This window comes from Triturus cristatus, chromosome 3_1 (assembly GCF_964204655.1).
Source record: "Triturus cristatus chromosome 3_1, aTriCri1.1, whole genome shotgun sequence".
NCBI classification, from domain to species: domain Eukaryota; kingdom Metazoa; phylum Chordata; class Amphibia; order Caudata; family Salamandridae; genus Triturus; species Triturus cristatus.
The window spans coordinates 1,043,817,345-1,043,837,982 of record NC_140583.1 but is presented as its reverse complement, the minus strand read 5'-3'; the positions used below and the strand labels follow the sequence as shown (position 1 = coordinate 1,043,837,982).

Sequence of the window (20,638 nt, the reverse complement as noted above, 5' to 3'; positions counted from 1 at the left end):
CATATCCTTTTAAGTAAACTTCGCAGTGGTTAATAAAGAACATGCCCTGCTGCTTGCGTAATGGAAACTGGTCTAAGCAGAATTTTCTATGGCTTATACGAACAGAAATTCCGTGCAAGTGCATGCAGTAAAATGGGATACCATTGCAACATAGTTAACACATGAACTGCTTGTAAATCATGTTACATGTGCACTAATCCTTTAAGAAACCACGTCCTTGAATAATCACCGTCTAAAAATACATGAAAACTGAGCGCACAGGTTTAGAAACTGAACAAGCTGTGGTTGTCACAGTGTACTAACTTTTCAAGCTCTAATAAATTCACTTCTTATTTCCCGACTATTTGTGGCCCGATAAAACCCTTGGTCCCACCTGTGTCTCTGCTGTTTTATTCATTTTTGAAGCCCTGGCTATACCTCTGTATCACAGCTCTACATCTGCTTACGTTACAGATGTGAGGCTGGACCTACAATGCCTTATTTGTCCGTTTTTCCTTAGCATGGCGTATGTCCTACAAAACAACATCAGGGATCGATCCGAAGGAAGCACCAGAAACTATACAACTAGTACAACTCGTATACCTTCCATCTCCGCGCTCGCGCTCGGCAGCATGACAAGCTGGTTGGTGACTTCGGCCAGCGTGTGACGTCTTTGTCCGGAGCGGGCGGCGTGAAAGGCCTTGAACGTATGCGTCGGGTCGTCCTCGGAGTCGTCCTCCGTTTCAATGCCCTCGTCGATCGAAGTTTCCATCATGTTGCTAGGCAACGACTGGCATCCTTTCCTCATCACCACTGGTGGTAAGGGGTCAAGCATGCACCCGTTAACCTATGAAGAAAAAGGTGAGGAAAGTACACAGCCAAAGTTATAACCAGGAAGTTTATGCTAAAGTGACACATAACTAGGTGCTGTCAAAATCAATCTTACGATGTAAAGCAGCAAAAGACATATTACTGGGAAGGAACACAAAAATGTGTATTTTTCAAATACAGCACGGTTAAGAAATCTTGGCAAACATTTCTAACTTCCCCATACTTTGCGATTGCTCTAGAATTTACAACTTGAACCCAATTGAAATTTCTTTAAGTTATATACTTAAAAAAATATATATATCTTCATTATATAAAGTTTGGTCCTACATTTTGGAACTGCTCTTCTCAGTTATTTAAAAAAAACTGCATGCCTTTTGCAGTATTTTTTTTTATGGATTGGAATTTTTATCTTAACAGAAATTCTCTAGTGAATGAATAATCAATTGGAAAATGCCTTTTATACATGGGCAAATTCTTGGCAGGTTACTTACTTATCAAATGACTGAGATGCTTCTGTGCCATAAAACCCTCCCTTTTTTATTCAGGTTTGCCTCCTTGATCAAATGGCGTGACTTAGTGCGAAGAACTATCTTCATAGTCCCAGTTCTTGTTTTCTGCCAATCAGGAGCACGCACATACAATGCCAAGCCCACCAAGAGCTATATAAAGAAATTAACCGTTTTTCACATCAACAGAACCCAAAATGCCCAGCAATACATTTACATTTGAACGTCTGTTCCATTTCTCTGCTCACACTGTGCGTCTGTCAGTCTTTGTCTCCCACCTCAGCAAAGGAAAGGTCCAGAAATATTGGCATCCTTCATGCTTCCAAGTCAGAATCATTTTTTTTTGCCCATACCATTGCTAGTGTACCCGTTCCTCTTCAACCACTGCTGCTCATAGAGCTCAAACCCAGACCTACCAGCTCACGCGAGTGTACATCACATCATATGAGTGTACATCAAGTGAAGTGTATCAAAGAGTCTTAAGGGAAAAACAGTAAAATCCAAGTTACAAGTGGTGTACAAAGCCATTCGAATGAGGTGGGCAAAAAATCTAGCATTTTGCGACAAGACAGGCCACTCGCATTTCATCACTTATGACTCCATGAAGGCAGCTGGTGTGTTGGATCCCTTCACATGGTCACCCGTTCTAGATGCTATATAACATGTGGGAGACAGTGAGATGGAAATCCCTTTGCAAGGGGGTAAGCTCATCTTTGAGGGCTATAGACAGTCAATCTTCATTAAGGTTTGTGAAAACACCCCAGGACATCGGTGACAACCCCATACAGCTTTTACAAGAGGTTGATGGGGATTGGCGGTGGCAGAAGTGCCTTTAAGAAAGTTCTTTGCATAACAACTCACCCCTTGTTCAAAAGGCCCCGTCCCCTCCTCTCACAGTAAAATGTCTTTTTAGGGGGCAAGGTCTGCCAACCTGATGTTCATTTGTATAAAAGAAGTAAGGACAGATTCAGAAGACGCCCCCTTACAGAAATTTAGACTAATGTGCTGTATGCAGATCGTACTGGATGTTCTAGAACCGTAGGCTTATCCATGGTATGCACAGTGAGTTCCAAAGAACCGCTGCTAAATTTGCTTCCACCTACGATGGAACCCCCAGCCCCCGACTAACTGAGAACTGACTGGCTGAGGCAGTCGTGGGTAGTGCCCGATATTCTACCTAGCAAACTACAATGTAAAGTGACTGGTTCATGGGAGATTTGAGCATTTACAGCGGTGTAACGCAAAGTAATAAACCCCCTTTCCCCCCCACAAAATGTGATGAGGGCGTCCGAGTCTCCCATATGGTCTTGGGCTCAATCGGGGCCTCGTAACGTGTTGGGGTTCCCCTCAACAGCTGAGGTCCCACCTGTGCTGCAGAGGCTGGGGGGCATGCATTGTGCCTCTAAGAACTCCCTGTGGGTCTCAGTGGATCTTATTTTGCCATAGCATAAAGGTCAGAGCTGCCGACTGGAGATAAGGAACCAGGATCGATCCTCGGCGCCGGCACAATATCCTGTGATTCTGGGCAAATCATGTAATCTCCACGTGCCTAACCAAAAAAATGAATGTGTCCTTGTGTAATTAAACTGGTGCTTATGTAAAGCGCTCTGTACCCTTGGGTAGAGTTTGCGCTTCATAGAAACTACAAAAATGTATTACCCTAACAAAGGATTCTGCCCATCTCTCAAATTCGGCTCAGCAACTAATTTTGAGAGGCTTTTTGTAGACCAATTTTTCTCTGCAGGAGAATTTTTGGGGAAAAAGCGGATTTTGCCAATTTTCCATTTAGCAAAATAGTCTCGACCAGCCCACGTTTTCAGCTACCACCTTTTCACTTCTTCGGCACCCTTTGCCTTCTTAGGAAGGTTCCAGCGCCTGCTTTCCTTCGTACTATTTTCCCGTTAAGGCCACGCGCTGAACTTTAAGTCAGTAAACAAGTGCCAGCTTTTGTTTAACTGTGAATTTAATGCGGTCTATCTAGGATGTATACAGAGGATAACAAGGAGAACAAAAACTGGGTGGAGGGGGCAGGAAGAGACTGGGCTGATAATGATGCAGTTTTTTCTTCTAGTCAGAACTGCTCGCCCCCATCGCCAGCTCACGCAGGCACTGGTCAGCCATTTAAAACAAGCATCTGCAATGCAATAGGTCTCGGCTTTACGCAACTTTAGCTATTGCCATTGTAAATGACAATGCCTTTTATTAATGTTTTGGTTTTTAAAACATAAATAAAAGGCATTGTCATTTACAATGCCAGTAGCTTAAACTCTCTCAAATGCAAGACCTATTGCATTCCAAATGCTTGAAGGCATCGCTGAGTTGAACCCTTCTGTCTGTCATGGACCCTAAAGAGCCCCCCCATTTGCTACGAGTTAAATAAAAAAGCCGGTGGTAACAATTGCGCACAAGAGACCCTCCTGCAGTAAGAGAAACTCAATAAAGAAAATAGTGCTTACAGACTAAAGGAGACGGACCGTGTAACAACTGTAAAAGGGCCAGAACTCATGGGAGTTTACAAATGAAGACATGGCTAATAAGGAGGGACTAACAAGCCTAATGACAAATCAGAAGCCAGCATTTATGAAGGACAATGACACCAGCAAATAACAAATATGGGCAGAGAGTGGGCGGGGCTTCAAGTACATACTCCAATACAGCATGGCTCGCAGAGCAGCGCATGCAAAAAATTCCACTGACCAATACAAACTGCAACCAGCAGTTGTGGAAAGAATATTGCCTATCCTGCAGATGACACTCCTAATCAGTTTACTTAACCACAGGAAACCCACAATGAAACGCTGCTGAGAGAGTCCCAAGTCACCTTCAGCCCCGTCCAATTGTAAATGGTAGGAGCCATAAAATTGTCCGTACAATAGCCACTTGTAGCAGACAGCACATTAAGTGTATCAAAGAGTCTTAGGGCAAAAACAGTCAAATCCAAGCTACGAGTGGTGTACAAAGCCATTCGTTACGAGTCCTTAGGAATGAGGTGGGCAAAAGCATTGTCCAACAAGAGAGGTCGCTAGCGTTTCATCACTTATGACTCTATGAAGGCAACTAGTGTGTTAGGACTAGTAGGGAAAGATAAGACGATGTCTGGCACATCGTCACATCTCACAGTGGAAGACTGGTTTTGCCTACCGAGAAAATAGGTAGTATAGGAGCACTGTAACACGCAGAGTGGTCAGGTGGTGAATCGGCCCATCCATGAAAATACCATAAGTTCTCATGAACACGGTGAAGAGGGTGCAGGCTGCATTATCCTACTTTAAACTAAACAAAATCGCCTGGCTACATCTTCAGTTGGAATGGTGCGGTCTTTCACCTTATTGTACCCCTCAAGGTAAGTGTAGATGAAAGGAGAGAAGAAATGGAGATTTGTAGCACAGCTGCAAGGCAAGAAAGCGCTATGCAAAGGTGAGAGAGGGGATACAGGCAATGCAAGAATGAGGCGTTTCCTGGAGAAGACGGGGGAGTTCTCCACATTTGAGTAGAAAAGGAGTCATGGGGAGGTACATGGTGATAGCTGGATTTTCCCAGGATCACACAATGTGTTCTGTTCGGAAAGGAAGGCTAAAGATTCCAGTCTACCGACCTGCATTTCCACACACATACATGATGAAGCCATCTGTGAAGCCATATGCAGTACAATGTTGGAAGGAGGAGTTTATGGATGGCCTTCCTTCAACCCCCTTAAAAAAAAAAAAACGAACCCCTTACATCAAAGATTCGAAATGCACAGGAGTAGGATCTATACGTAATACTTGGGCAAACACTGCCTCTTTTCTTCCAAGACCGCTATTCTCTTTTCTTCATCCCACTCTTCGACGTTTGGTGTTATCTCACTGAACTGAAATTTAAAAAAAAAATATGGGGAAAAGAAACATTAAATACGTAAAACATTAAAAACTAATATTTTTTCGGATTTTTTGCCGGTTATATTATTGGGTAACCCCAAAACCCATTGGCTTTTCTAAGGCTTTCATCAAATTCTCCTCTAACCCCGTCCCGAGGGCGGGCATCACAAGGAGTGTTGTCTGTTTGCATGTTTTGATTCACTTTAGAATCAATTCTGCGAGTGTTTTTGTGGGTTTGATTTTAAAGAATGTCTTCTACAAGGTTTCGGAGAGGCAGTAATACTTCTCCTGAAGTGACCGTCCTTCTGTCCGGGCATTGCCACAGCAAAAAGATTTAGATGGGGTTTGTTATGGAGAAAGTGTGTTGACAGGCGTAGGGTGCGCAGTGTAAAGACATGTGTAAACGCAAGCATTCCTCCATTGTTCGACAGGTCGTATTTGCATTTCTAAGCAACATTAAGACACTAATTCCTGCACCCTACTGGTAGCACTGTAAGGCAGCTGCCTTACCCTACCTTAAACGCGCCCCTCACCTGCGTAAACAAGTTGCAGCGCAGAAAGCAGTCTCTTTCTGTATTCCAACTTTCCCACTCGAAAAGGATAAATGTATTAAAATATGTAACCGAGCTCATTAAGGGACGAGGAGCTCCGGAAACTCGATTTCCCCAGTGAACGCCATGATTGCTCATAACATTCCATCTCAGCTCGAGCACCGAGACGGGGTACCTCAGTCTGCCGCGCGGCTATGACGTCGTGAGCCCCGGAGGGATTATCGCTACTGATTGGGTAAAGTTCCCCCAGGCATAAATTCACAACCACCGCATCCCAGCTGAAAAAGAGCAGCAGGAAGGCCAATTACCTCCCAATTAGATCCTTAGCGGCAGAATGTTCACCTGCTCGGGCCTAAGGAAGCGACGCCGTGGGGGCACCGGGACCAATGACGTGCCCTCTATCGAAACTGCATGTAGGACAACACTTTCTAAACGTGACGCACGCTAAATAGAAAAGCTAACTGTTCTTCTGAGGGAGCCATACTGAATCACAGGCAACACATCTAGGAGAAGCGTACAACGAGCCTAAAGTCGGAGACTCGCTGTCTAGGTCATAGGTTGAGCGACCAATTAGACGCCATCCAGCTAATTTGTAATTAACTACCAAATGGAACCCTGAATAGTTTATGACCAATGGTATTTTTTTATTATTTTATTTCACGGAGTTTTATATAGCGCGAACTTGATCCGAATCGGGTATCAGAGCGCTTTACATAGCACCAGTTGCATTACACGAGGACAATCATTTTTGCCCATTAAGCCCAGAATCGCATGATGTTCAGCGACACTGCCGAGACTCGAACCCAGTTCCTTAGATTTGAGGTCGGCCGCCCTAGCCCTTAGGCCAACTCCTCTCCCCAGGCAATATGCAAGTTCAATAACCTATTTGCAAGTGGCAACTTTATAGCAATGTTTTGTTAGTACATCACATCTGTTGGTGTTGTACGTCCTTATAAGTGCAAAACCATTTTGTACACTGGGCTCTAACTTGCCAGCAACAGTGCTACCTCACATGCTGGCTTACATTTCTGAGTGCCAGCCTTTAGCCCCATTTGTGGCGCGAAGTTAATCTTTGCATATGCCTCAAAATTAACAACTACACTTCCTGGAAGCCTTGACTGATAGAACCATTTCCTCCTCGGCCCGCTGGACAAGCTGTTGACAACACATGTATGAGTACATAAGAGAAAGTAATATTCTAAGGGACCAAACAAAGAAATGTGAGTGCAATTAGAACATTTCCCAGACAAAGACAACCGGCACTAAAGGTCAAAGCAGAACATAACATGAAATCCGGAGCAAAAATAAGAATCCCTTCTGAAGTAATGCCACTTTGTTCATGATGTCATGAGGGATACCGCCACATTCCCACTCTATGGTGGTGCGACCGGTGCCACGGCACCGGGGGCCGACTACAGGGGCGCTGTGTTTGCAAATTTATATTGGTTTTAAAAGCTCCTGCTGTGGCGTTCATTGCCTCCAGCAATTTCCAGGCAACAATAAAAATGTCAAGATAACTCCGGTGATTTATGTTGTTCCTGGAGAGAGATTTGACTAGTTGAGGTTTTGACTGATCATAAAATAGGGCAGAGGGTTAATATGCCTGCTGCAAAGAACGTGTACCATGCAGATCACAGAGTGCATATAATGTAAATAGGTCAGTAGGTTACTGCTTTTCTAAGAGACATCCTTTCGTTACTTGCAGCTTATAAATCAAAATCCTAATATAGAACAGTAAATTATTAACTGTCATCTAAGAACTGCATGCACACTGCAAAGTATAGATTAGAGCATCGATTAATGTTGCAAAAACGGCTCATTTGGGTAGAAATCGTTTCTTATTAAAGAGAACCCCCAACTACGGTGTTCTGTTTTCAATTCTGAGGTTGTGCTTCTCCAGACCAAGCTCTCTTAAACTACACTGCCTACCAGTATGAATGACATGCCACTCGCACAGCCTGTAGTCCTCTGGCTTATGTAACATTTCCTATATGCTTATTTAGACACATGTGACTGTCTCTGTGTAATAGGTGTGTGATGCAAAGCGCTCTGACACCCTACACTGGTATGAGTGGCGAAATATAACTAATTAAATGCATCTGAAAGAATGTGGTTATGGAGACTGGAGGGGCACTGTTAAAAGGTGGTGGTTAGGGAATCCATGGTGGAGGTGGTCACCACCGCCACCATGGATGGGGAGGTGCCAACAGACAATGGTGCACCGGGTGCCACCAGCGCTAAAGAGGTCCCTGTCCCCACTCAAATTTTTTTTAAAAAAATGACATCTCGGCTCCAATGAGATAACTGGCTAGATTTAGACAGCGTGGTCTCCCAACCATTCAGAGTGCCAAAGGAGGACCAAGTGTTCAGGACCTCAAGGCAGGATGTTCGTTCCCTCCAAATCAAAAAAGAGGGTACATGAAGCCAAATCTTGCTACCAGACTCCAGGGGTAAATTGCATGTATTCCAGGCACCAAAACAGGCAGTCAGCCCAAAGCTAGGGTCGGTGAGGCCCAATGCAGCATTGGTGACACTGCAGCGGTCTGATATTGTGGATTCAAGAACACCAAAACTGGATGCCAGTCCAAAGACAAAGAGGGCTGCTGAGGCTCAATCCAGCTGTGATGTCCACAAGGGACACCGAATAATGTTAATTCCAGGACACCAAGGCAGGCTGCTGTGCAAGGATAAGCTGGTGATGCCCAATCTAGGCATCACAATTATGTCCCCAAATGTGCAGTACACTGAAGTTGTTTTCCCATGGTTTCCATATTTAGGATCTGTGTCCTCACTAAGTCTGGGTGTGAAATTCCGCTCCACTCGCATAGTTTTATTCCACTCCACGTAGAGCATGGAGTTCTGAAAAACACCATGGTGCAGAGTTTTTCTTCTCCCGTGGCGCAGTTTTTCCTCTCCCACAATTCGCCAACATTACGTTGGCAAGGGCGGAAAATCTTACTCTAGACCACCTCTCGGCGAGATTTCGCAACGCGGGCGGTAGTAGCTGATCGCGGCTGGTCGCTACTGCTTCCATTGAGAAACCTTCCGCTCGCATTGAGGAACATCTACTCGAGCAGCAGAAAGAAGCATCACCCTCTTGAGCTGTGCATAGTGTCGTTCGCCTTGATGTTACAGCACTGGACAACCATCCGGTGTTCAAAATCAGCATGACATATTGCACTCTCCCGCTTGTGTAACTTTGCGTAGTACGGCAGAATTTTTTTGGGTCACTTCGTGGAGTTTCACTAACTCCATCCAGGGCTAGTCCTCACACTAGTGGACTGGTTTTTGAAAGTTCTTAATACTTCTGAATTTATTCCCTCATTTTAGTTTTCTAGCTTTTAAAACTCACAGGGCCAATCACTGATCAGGCCCAAGTTTTATTTGCCAAATTGATTTTTGTTGTTGTTCCACCACAAGTTACAAGCAGCGACGTGTATTTTAGTTGGAATGACAAAATGTGCACTGAGGTAGTCCATTTGGTTTTGAGACTCCAGAATGGGCATTATCAGTTCTAGTCATCCCATATTGTTCAGAATGTAGACTAATACAGCAGTATTTATTGGTAATTTAATATGTTCTAGTGACGTCTGAAGGAAATATGCATAAACTGCTTCATGTAATGCAAAACATGAATATATATATATTGTGCCAGATGGCGTTATTCTTAATGTTTGTGCTTAATTATTTAGGGGTGATATTTTGCCCCCTTTTTGCACTGTACCACATACACAACTAATACTTTTAAAAAGTAACTAATATGATCAAACTATGATTTTTTACATGCTGTGACATCTGTCCATAGCTGGTGTTCTTTTCCAGGATCTGCAGCCATTTACCCATAGCTATCATTTGACCCACAGCGGCATCCATTTGTCAATATATGCAACAATTTAATAACTGTCGCCATCGTCCAGAAATATCTTATTCCATTCAACAGCTTCAGCCATGTATCAATATTCAAAGCGGTTTTTCAATAGGTGGCCATTTACTAAGATTTCCAGCTGCTCACTCATCTTGGCAGTCATTTACTAGCAACCTCATTCATTGATTTCTAGCTGCATTAGTTCACTACTAACTGCATTCATTTACTCCTGGTGTATCTATTTACCCATAAGCACAGACTTTTACTAATATCTTCAGCCATTTACCCAACGCTACATCCATTTTCCAATATTTGTATTAATTCATCCTTAACCAAAGTCAATTACCAACAGCTACAGTCATGTAACAATTTTAGTAAATTGCCAATAGCTGAAGTAATATCTTTAACTGAATTAATTTACCAGTGGGTGCAATCAGCTTCCAACAGCTGCAGTAACTAACCCATAAATGGAGTCAGTTGTTCATAGCTAAAGCTGTACGCCTGTAAGTGAAGTAATTTGCAAATACCTACAACCATTAATCCTTAACTACAGTGAAACAGAAATACCCAGAGCTATTTACCCTTAACTGCAATCACTTAATGCCATTTAGCCTTAAACGGAGTTCTATACAAACAACTTAAGTCGTTTAATAAAATTATTTATTGAAAATCAATTGTAATCATTTACCAATATAGCTGACAGCATCTATCTTTAACTGCAGTCCATTAGCAACAGCTGCAGTCATTTAGCTATTGCTGCATTAAACTATCTACAGCTTCAGTCCATAATCCATCATTACAATCATATGTCCTTAACTACTTATTTACACATAGCCATAGTCATTTATGCTTAGGTGCACTCACTGACCAATAGTTGCAGGCAAAGCCTACCTCCTACCAATTTTGTCATTGGCTCCCTTTTTAAATTCTGAGTAAATGTCAAGTATAAACCAGCAATCTTCACAACTCCAAAAGCTACTTTAGTGGGAACACACTACTGCAGGGAAGTTCATTCTTTGGACCTTTCACGGAAACCCGGTGCAGTAGATATGAGCTGATTTCAAACCCCTCTCACAAATCCTGAGTGTGGTGAAGCCTTGCACCAGTACGTACCGAAATAAAGTACGGCATTCCAGCCCTTGTAGCTGGTTGCAATGGGGACCTACTTCTGCCGAACTCTTGGCAGCTGCCCTGAAACATCAGCAGTTCTTGGAACAAGTGAAATGGTTTATGTTCTACATGTGGACAAGCCTGACCCGAAGAAGTAATGACAAGGAAACAAAATAGATCATGAAGCTAAAGAGAATCTGTGGCCTTTTTATCTGCTGTGGTCTATAAAAGCTTGTAGGACGATACAGGAGCGAAATGCATCAGTGAGATTAAGTCACTAGTCTTCCCTTCAAGTTGTTGCACACTGCTAGGTGCAAACAGTGACCCCAGTAGTGTTCCTAGTGAATAGGCGGTTACTGTTGAAATCTGGATGCAATTGGCTGTTCAGAGGTTCAAATCCAAGTTGGGCCATCTCATGCTTTCACCTGTTAGTACCATTATGCTGGCTAATAATAACATGTGTATTTGTAAAGGGGAGGTTAACCCATAGGCATCTTGGCTCTGAATAACAGATGTTTATTGTTACCCAACTCAATTGTACTCATTTTATCGACCTCAAAAGGATGAAAGGTTGAGTGGAGCTGCCAGAATTTGAACCTGTGACCATGAGGTCAAACACAGGCACCTGCATAGGATGCACTAGTGCACTAAATTTCCAGATCTGGCTATTAATAAAGGCTATTGCTTATAGCTCTGAGAAAATTGTAAATTTATTATAGTAAATACTATACAGAACCAAGTTCATTTCATTGCTACGAAATACATGGGTGGGCGATAAATGAACTGGGAAGGGAGACTTTGCTGGCTAATCAGTCATCAACTTAAGCTCTGGTAATATGCATTATATTTAAGGTAAGGTGCATTGTGGGTGTACCATAAGTGGTCATACGCATTATCCATAATCGATTCACTAGGCTGAGGTACCTTTTATACTCTTGCTGGAGGCGAGAGATTCTCTCCAGGTAGTGGCGGAAATAAGCACTAGGAGCAGCACTGAGATTAACTGCAGCCGGAGGGGGAGGGGGTGGGGGAGAGGCAGCTCAGTGGAGTGGGTGGGCTACTTTGTTCTATTCAACAATGCTTTATCGCCAATTATTTAGAGATTCATATTACCATTGCTGCCAACTATTTAGAGGTTTGTAGGTAGAGCATTCTATATTTACAAGTCTTAGGGTCTCTCAAACATTCACAAGTGACCCAATATTCTGTTTCTCCCCTTCACCTCTCCCCCTCTATGTTTCTCTCTACTTCTTTTCATTGACCTTTCCCTAGCTCATCTCTTTCTCTCTAGGTCCCTATATTCCACTTATCCTATTTCTCACTCTTTCCCACTTTTATTTTCCTTTTTCTCGCCCCTCTTCATTTCACTCTTCTTTTTTGCCTTTTTTCTCACCTTTTACTTAATTCATGCACTCACAATTTCCCCATCTTTTTTCTTCTCCCTGTTTTTCTTTCACTCTTTTTAGATCTCGCCTACCAGAGAGTGAAAGTTACCTGGTTGCAAAAGACCTTTTGTGGGCTATACTAAGTACTTACAGTGAGCTTAGCGCTCGCTCACTGCTTCCATTGATTTGCTTTGTTGTCACTCATTTGCTTACTTCTTCTTCACTAGCTTTCATTCCTCTTCTTGTGTTTGTCCCTCTCCTGGAGCCTAGCCTCTTTACCAACCTTTTGAAAGGCTGACCTGGATTCCTCCACATACTTTCTGGCCACTACATTTTTCTTTTTCATCTAGCACTTTGAGAATATATGCATTTTCTAGCTAACTCCCTTTTGTGCTTCTCCCCGGTGAAAAAAAGCCCATTCTCTGAAATATTCTCGACCTTGTCTACTGCTTCCCCCACCCCTCGCTCTACTCCCCGTTGCTTCCTCACCCCTTGCTCTCATTTACATGTTTCTTTGTAGCTTTTTTTTTTTTAGGAGGGCTCAGCAGTTCCCATTTGCCACTAGGCTTGCTGCTACAAGAAAAGATCTTTCGGGCACTTATCTTTTTTTATTTTTCATTACTAACCGAAGTGAAATCCGCCCGCTTGGATCAGTCAGGAAAATAAAAATAAAGAAATACGGTGGTGCTGATGTCATTTTGTAGGCACCTGCATGTGTGCATACATCATAATGAATGTATTCGCCTGTAGAATGACAAGGGCGGCAACAGCGGCCACGCCACCGTGACGTTCTTTTGTTTCTTTTTTTTTACAGCATCAGCAAAAATCATTGGCTTAGCATGTATGACTACAAGGCGGGACTCTTGGCTTTTCACGGCTTGTTTCGCTCATACTATTGCATTATCTATTGTTCAAGCTCTGTTTGTTGTTTTCTTTTTACAACTTTAAAAATTGGCGTTCTAATCTAGTGCTCAGTTGAAATGCGGCTAGGCCTATACCATAAAAATATCGTAAAAAAATAAACTTATTGAAACATGTGCCTTCCTGATAACTATGGTACTGCGGTACACAGCCTTTCTAAACAGAAGATATCTCAATATTTTCGTAAAATGACAAAAATTAGCAACCAAAATCCACTACAATGTGCTGTACAAAATAGTATTCCGCCACAGTCTCCTGCGTCACTTTTTTCTGAGCACCTACTTCACTTTTTGTTAGAGTTATTCCTCATGACAAAGAATCTGCTGTTTGTATGCATATTGTAAAAGATTACTTGACAAGTACAGTAATGTTAAAACAGCAGACCTTTTATAAGATGTTCAACAAAGACATGCATGATTTGCCCTGTTTGGGTCTCATGACTTATTCAGATGTGTTTTATGAGTAATTGAAACAACAGGATGGTAAATACAAAGACATTTAATTGTTATGAAGAATAAAAACTGTCTTTCTAGGTGCGAGGCCCCAACTTTTTGTCCAGGATTGCTGTCATAAAGCGGTCGATATCGTCCAAGACATGGGCCAGATTCCTTCACCTTCTCGCTGGATTGTGCAAATCAAAAATCATTTAAAAGATGTATTTATTGTTTTAGTTAATTAAAACCATAACAATATTTGTTTTTACTGCAAATGCAATCTAAAATAGGATAAATGTGAAAGTGCATCTGTGCAGTATAGCGTGCAGGCTCACTCTTCAACTATAAGTTATGATGACCTTCTCGCTGGAGTGTGCACTAAGGGCACTGACATTTTCAAAGACCGCCCAGTGCAATACCGTACCTGTACCGCCCAACTAGTACCAAAAGAACTAGCACCTGTCCTGTCAGTCATTTATTTTATTTATTTCTTTAATTTGTAAGGCACAACAGCTACCCAAAAAGGGTTTCCAGACGCCGGCTAGTGCATGCGCCGGCGTAGCTTTACTTAAGTTAGTCTGGCAAGGAAGTGTGCAAAAAATCTTTGCCCTCGTTAAGGTGGGTGAAGTTTCCTGACTTCGCCAATATGAAGATTAATTGCTGATTTACTGCAGGCCCAGGGATGGCTGGCTACCTGGCCGCAGAGATTGCTTGTAGTGTTTTTCAATTGTTTGTTAGCTGTAGTTAATCTGGAGCTGCCGCAGGTAACTCCGCTGCTGAGTAATGGCACTCTCTCCTTTAGGGCAGGGTCGGATTGGTAAGGGGGGCACTCGGGCAATGGCCGAGGGGTCAGAATCCGAGATCCAGCTGTGGGCAGCTTTTTTGGGCAGTCTGGGGAGCCCATTTGGGCGGTGTCTGTGTTGTTCTGATGTGCCCAGTGGGTGCCTCAGTAGCCTTTCTGGAGGCAGATGGGCATCCATTGCCTCACGTTTACCAACAGGGCAGAGGTGTCACTCCCTTTCTCTCCTGGGCCGGTCCATTAGTGTATGCAGATGGCGTGGGGGCAGTGGGCCTGGGCAGAAGTGGCCTCACTTGTTTTCAGGTGTTTCACCAGTGTGAACTAATCTGTGCATTTTTTTTTTATCTCCGTAAAGTTAAGAAAACCTGCCTCTGTCAGAGACCCCTCACCCATCCCCTTCTTTTTTATAAAACTTTGCTGAAGCAGTATTTTGCGGAAACGCAATATGCAAATGTGGGCCACTTATTTTTTGCGTGCCCGGTCCGATTTTTAGCCCTAACCCATCCCTGCCTTAGGGCAAGACTTCTGGAAGTATAGAAGCAGCAGTGCCCGCTCGTGGTATGTCCCCGCCTTTTTTTTGAACATCACTAACTCTGCACTTTAAAATGTTTTAAAAAAATTAAGGCAGTTCACAGACACTGTTCTTCCAAACTTTGCACATCCATAGATCTGACAAGAACTTGCAGACCTGTTCGGCATTATATGCGGATAAGGGATAACGAAAACACGCTGTGCATCTAGACGGTCACACTGCCGCAGTGATTTCATCTCTTACCTTGGGTGTGTTGACGTTCTCCTCTTCCATGAACGGATGCTCAGCTTGGCAGACAGATGGCGGGAAGGAGAAAGTGTCTGCCGTGGACGTGTGAGACAGGACAGGGGACCTCATTAGTCTAATATTCTGCGACATCATGTTCACAGGAGTGGTGACCGCGTTGGCCTGTACACAGTAAATACAAGTTCATTATTTTAATTATTTAATGAAAACATAAATTGCTCCCATTTTTTTTAATTACAAAGTTTTTGCGTGTGCTGTACACAATTTGCATCTTCCGTTAAGTGTGTTTATATAGAACTGAACTGACCACCTGAGAAAAATGAGAGAATTTTAAAGATGTTGTTGCTTTCAAGTCAATAGTCTGACACATACCTGCCTCTGTCTTACCCAGAAGAAAAATCTATAATTGGCATAGAGAGATTATCATTATAAGATTATGTTGTCTGGCACTATAGGTCTTTAGGGTAGGGCAATTCATGTGTGGCCATTGGGGACTGGGTGTAATTTCAGGAGAATTATGTGGCAGGAGAACAAAGGTTTGTATGCTCTCCAAGACTATTCTTATATTGGCCTTTTGGACCTTGCAACATTTGCATGTGAAATTATAGACAACCCTTCCTAAAAGACATTAGAATAATCTACTTTTTTGCAAATCATTTCTCCCACACCTACAGGGTGATCTTGTGTCAGCTGAGGTTGTAAGTGGCTGAATAGCTAATGTGTTGGCAGACCCACAAGTAATCTTTGCCTGGTCAAGAATCAAAACTGAAGTTCCAATACATATCCTTCCAGTGACAGACTGTGCTCTGTCAGCTCATTAATCCGATTTATTTGGTGACATGGCTTAGTCATTGCTACTTTTGTTGCTTACCTGGCACGTTGCCACTTGAAAATCATCTGTGAAAATTGTATTCCTCGAGACAGATTTATTCCTGGACATTTATGTGCCCATGCTCCATTAGGTGACACAGATTTGTGCCCATGCTCCATGGAGGGAAAATTATTTTTCCATAATCCTTTCTGTTGCCAAAAAGGTACTACCTTGTCTGTCTGTGACCTTGATGAAGACGCTATCACATAATATATAGTAGGTTGAAACATTGACATTTACTGTTTTGAACTAAACTATTTGATCATGTGTTGTTTATAGGCACAGGAAGCAGATTTTACTCCAGCTCGTGAACTCTAAGGAGTTAGCAAAAAACTCACCTACTTCATGTTTTAACACGAGATACCATACTTTGTTGCTCAAATTTGAAACAGAAGTAACAGAGCACAGTTTCTTATCTTTCTTCTTGCACATTTTAGCACCCTTTCTTGGTCAAATTAGTTGTTTAGGTTACCATGGATTCAATAAAAAGTTACTTTACCTGTACACTGTATTTTTGAGGCCACTCTTGATACTTTGTAATTAACTCCTGTTGATTATTTTCTCAGACACCTTGCGCCCAGAAAACAATGTAATTCGGACCTGCACTTATGGAATAACTTCAAGTCCTTTTGAAAGGAAGTGTCATTTTAATTTTGTCATTGAAGTTCAAGGCATCCATGAACTTTAGTATGGACTTGCTTTGAGTTGTAATTTCCAAGGTATGTGAAAGGGGATTAGAACATTAGACTGTCAGGAACACTACTGAGGAGACAATATAGTGGCCCTAGGCCAATAATGGCTCGGTATAAGCCTTCTGCTTCAACATTTCAATATTAGTCTTTCTGTTTCTCACTTTTTAATTTAGAACATTCTACAAAACAGTGGGTGGAATGTTCTAGCAGCCTTATAGCCCTTTCACCTCAGGCTATACAGTTGTTATTACTCAGGTTCATAGCCTTTAACAACAGGTATAGCCCTCGGAAGCGGGTTAGAAGGCTATACTAGAACACAGGAGTGTTGAGACCTCCATTGAAGACAAGGGGTGGGTGGGCTAGGGCCTATAGTGGTTGGTACAGATCTTTTGTCCACACATTCCAGTGTTTGTCTTTCTGGTTCTTAATTTAAAAGATTTATGTTCTAACATCCTTATATCCCTTCAGTCGCAGTATATAGCGGTTACTAAAGGCTCTTGTTAATTTCATTTATGTAGCGCATTAATACCCTGAGGCATCTAAGCGCTGTTTGTTTCAGCTGCGAGTGTAGACAAAGACAGTCGGAAGAGTTACCCTGATTTAAAGAACCAGATCTTTACAGACTTTCTGCAAGAAAAAAGACTGGGTTCATTTTTTTTTTATCCCCAAAGGGAGTGTATTCCATATTTTTTCTTCCATCACAATGCTCTTTCCGCCCCATAGAGTTTTTTTTAAAATCTGGGCTGTATCAATAGGTTGGCTATGGCTGTGCAAAGTTTCCTAGCTGGAACATAGCGCTTGAAACTGTGGCTTAGAAAGACTGGGCCCAGATTATGGATTGATTTGTTGGTTAAGCAGAGTAACTTAAAAGTTATTCTTTGTTTAATGGGGAGCCAGAGTAGTTCTTTTAGATTTTGAGCCAGTGAGCAAAAGTTGGGGATTTTCAGTAAGAGTTTATTTAAATTATATTTTGGAGTGGTCAGAAGCAAACTGTTACAGTAATCTATTTTTGACAGAATTAATGCTGTAACTAGGGTTTTTTTTTTACAGATTAGCCGGTATTAAAGGCAGGACCTTTTCAAATATTCTGAGAGTGTTGAATGTGGAGGAAGTGAGTGTATTTACTTGATCTGTAAAATTAAGTTTGGTATCGATGATTACTCCTAAATTTCATGCTTTTTCCACTGGGGTGGGGATTTGACCCATAGTAGTTCGCCTTGCCGCAGGGCCCCAGAAATGTAGTTCAGGGCCATACAGTAGAACCTCTGTTTTTTCCGAGTTCAATTTAAGGCAATTTCTATCCATCCAATTTTGGACAGCGATCATGCAGTTCTGAAATCTATTTTCAGTGCAACCATAATTTTTCCCTATGGAGTCGACAATTCGGTTGTCGTCAGCATAGGACGGGAGTGAGAATCCAAACTTTCTAATCAGGGCTGCCAATGGGGAGACATAAATGTTAAAAAGAGAAGGGCTAAGCGATGAACCCTGTGGGACTGCACAAGGCAGGGAGAACGAGTGAGAGAAGAAATTCTCTAGCTTCACTACTTGTTCCCGATCTGCTAGGTAGGATTTCAACAAATTCCATGCCTGACCTTTGATTCCACATGTCATTAGGCGGTTTAGAAGTAGTTGGTGGTTGACAGTGTCAAAAGCTGCCGGGAGATCAAGCAGGATCAGGGCAGCCCCTTTTCCCGGTGTCATAATTAAGTATTATAGCCCGCTGTTGAGGACAGTAACAGTTGTTAAAGCCCCCTCTTGCTCCATTTGGGGGCCTTAACAACTGTAACTGCCCTCCAGATTGAGCTAGAACGCTTAATTATGACACATTTTTCTTGCTAATGTTTATTAGAGGTATTAAAGAATGAAAATGTTATGACAGTTAATGCAAAACCGGTATCTTTTTTCTATTGTATTTCATATTGAAGTTCCTGCTGCCCTCTACAAAATCTGCACCAACAATTTTGTAGAAAATGTGGGATTATCTATGCAGATACGTAACAGTCTGGGAGCAATCCTCCTCTATGAATAAGCAACTGTTTGGATTGGTATGTAACACACTCTATAACACGAGCTTCTTAGGAGGTAAAATCAGATTAGAAACGTTCCAGATACGGCAAACTCTTACACAACATTCGTAGTGCTTTAGCTTCCCAGTGGTGTTTTAGAGCAGGCATTCTTCTTCATATAAAGGCTGCTTTTGAAAATACATCTCCATCTGCACCTGTTCTAGAAATGATTGTTGAAAGGAATGTACCAGGCAAGAATGGCAAAAAAGCGTCCTTTGTTCAGCTTAAACATAAAAATGTGCCGCACATTTTTATTTTATGCCCAGGTATAAAGATTTTGAAAATGTGTTAACTGAAGGCCATTCTCAAGGCACGCCATATTCGTATAGTGAAGGATGTTATGCAATTATATGTGGGCGGAGAGACAAATAAAATCCTTTATCGGGTTTAAAATATACGAAGGAAGCTTTAACACCTTTCAACGGAGTTCTTAAGGCCAGACTTTAAAGGGTAATAATACCTTGGTCTTTATTGATAACCACGGTGATGATTAATGGTCTGCGTTTCTGTACTGAGGGCTTATTAGTCCCTCTTATGTCGTTGCTGGTGTTAATGTGGAAGCGCAAAGGTGCCTGGTTGTTCCACCATTATGTTAAGCATTAGCACACCAATGTAGCTAGTGGCTGAAATGGAAATATAAAAAGTGCTGGTACTCACTTTTCCAGGGTATGTGTTTGCTGCTGAGAAAGGCCAGCATGTTCTCAATATAATTATCGTTCCCGTACTGAGAAGTGCAGGTACTCTCCCTTTCAAATGAAAGAAGTGCAGGTGCTCAGTACCTGCACATTTAAAGCAGTACGTGTACTGTTCCTTCACACGTGTAAAACTGGCTATGCAGATTTCGAGGTTAAAACATAGCATGAATGAAATTGGTGCGGATTTTTACAAATTGGTGGTGACTAAAAAGTAGTTCATATTTTGTAAAAGTGCCTGCCCCTGTGTTGCTGATGTCTCGCTATGCTCTCCGTGTGATGTACTGCCTTATACAGTGTTGTGTGGGCGGTGACTCGAGTTTTACTGTTATTTTAATGGTGCTGCTAGGTTTATGTGGTTTTGATAGAATTGTAATATCTGTTCATGTTTTTTTCAAGATAAATAGATGTATTTAGCATACTTGGTATCTGTTGCTTAAAAAAAAAAAAGCTACAAAAATTCACTTGGCTTGATTTGTAATCGTTAGTACTATTTCACTAATGCAGCAAGTAAAGAAGATGTGTTAACAAGGCATTTCAGAGAAGTAGTGTCTATACATTAGCCATGTGCAGCACATAAAAATTTAATCAAGCAGATTAAAGGGTTGGACAATCCAGATACACATGTAGTGTCCTGTCCTTGGAAGAAAACGTGATTTCAAGCTCCAAGAATCCCTAGAGTGCTGCACAGAGAATACGAGCATCGCAGCAGAATCTACAGCTTCCATCGTTAACATCACAGCAGAATCTACAGCTTCCATCGTTAACATCATAGCAGAATCTACAGCTTCCATCGTTAACATCATAGCAGAATCTACAGCTTCCATCGTTAACAGCATCATGATATATTAATGGTGTAATGGAGTGCTACTCATAGAACAGTACCGAGTCTTGGGTCCTGTTGAAACAAGTTTAGAGAAACCAGCATGTGATGGGACACGTAGCTGTGACAATAACCCATTGAGTTTGTCTTTAAAAAAAAAAAAAAAAAATACATAGTGCACAACTTTTCAGTTCAAGGCACAGGCAGCTGAAGCGATTTGCCCACAGTCACAATTTTTGTCATTAACTTGGCCACCTCATAACCCCCCCCCCCCCCATTATCTGTCAGGGCTACTCCAGCCCTGCTCGAATATAGAAAACAGCTGAATACACCACAGAGTGTATCATGACAAAGTAACAGTCCACCTTCATTCTCAGAACCCACCCACAACTCCAGCCTCTCGTTGAGTGCATATTTGGCCCTGTAGAGTTCTTTGGAGTCTGGCTCAATCTGTGCTACACGTACATCGTTAGTG

At 42.2% G+C, this 20,638-nt stretch overlaps 1 protein-coding gene across 1 annotated transcript in view; it reads right to left on the bottom strand.

Annotated features, from left to right (window-relative positions):
• SIK2 (salt inducible kinase 2) overlaps positions 1-20,638 on the bottom strand; it is a 352,896-nt gene that overhangs the window by 28,417 nt on the left and 303,841 nt on the right. The window contains exons 9-10 of the mRNA XM_085645799.1: positions 15,014-15,178; positions 583-826 (exon numbers count right to left, since the gene is read on the bottom strand). Coding sequence (XP_085501925.1) covers positions 583-826; positions 15,014-15,178 — 409 coding nt within the window. The remainder of the gene's footprint in view (positions 1-582; positions 827-15,013; positions 15,179-20,638) is intronic.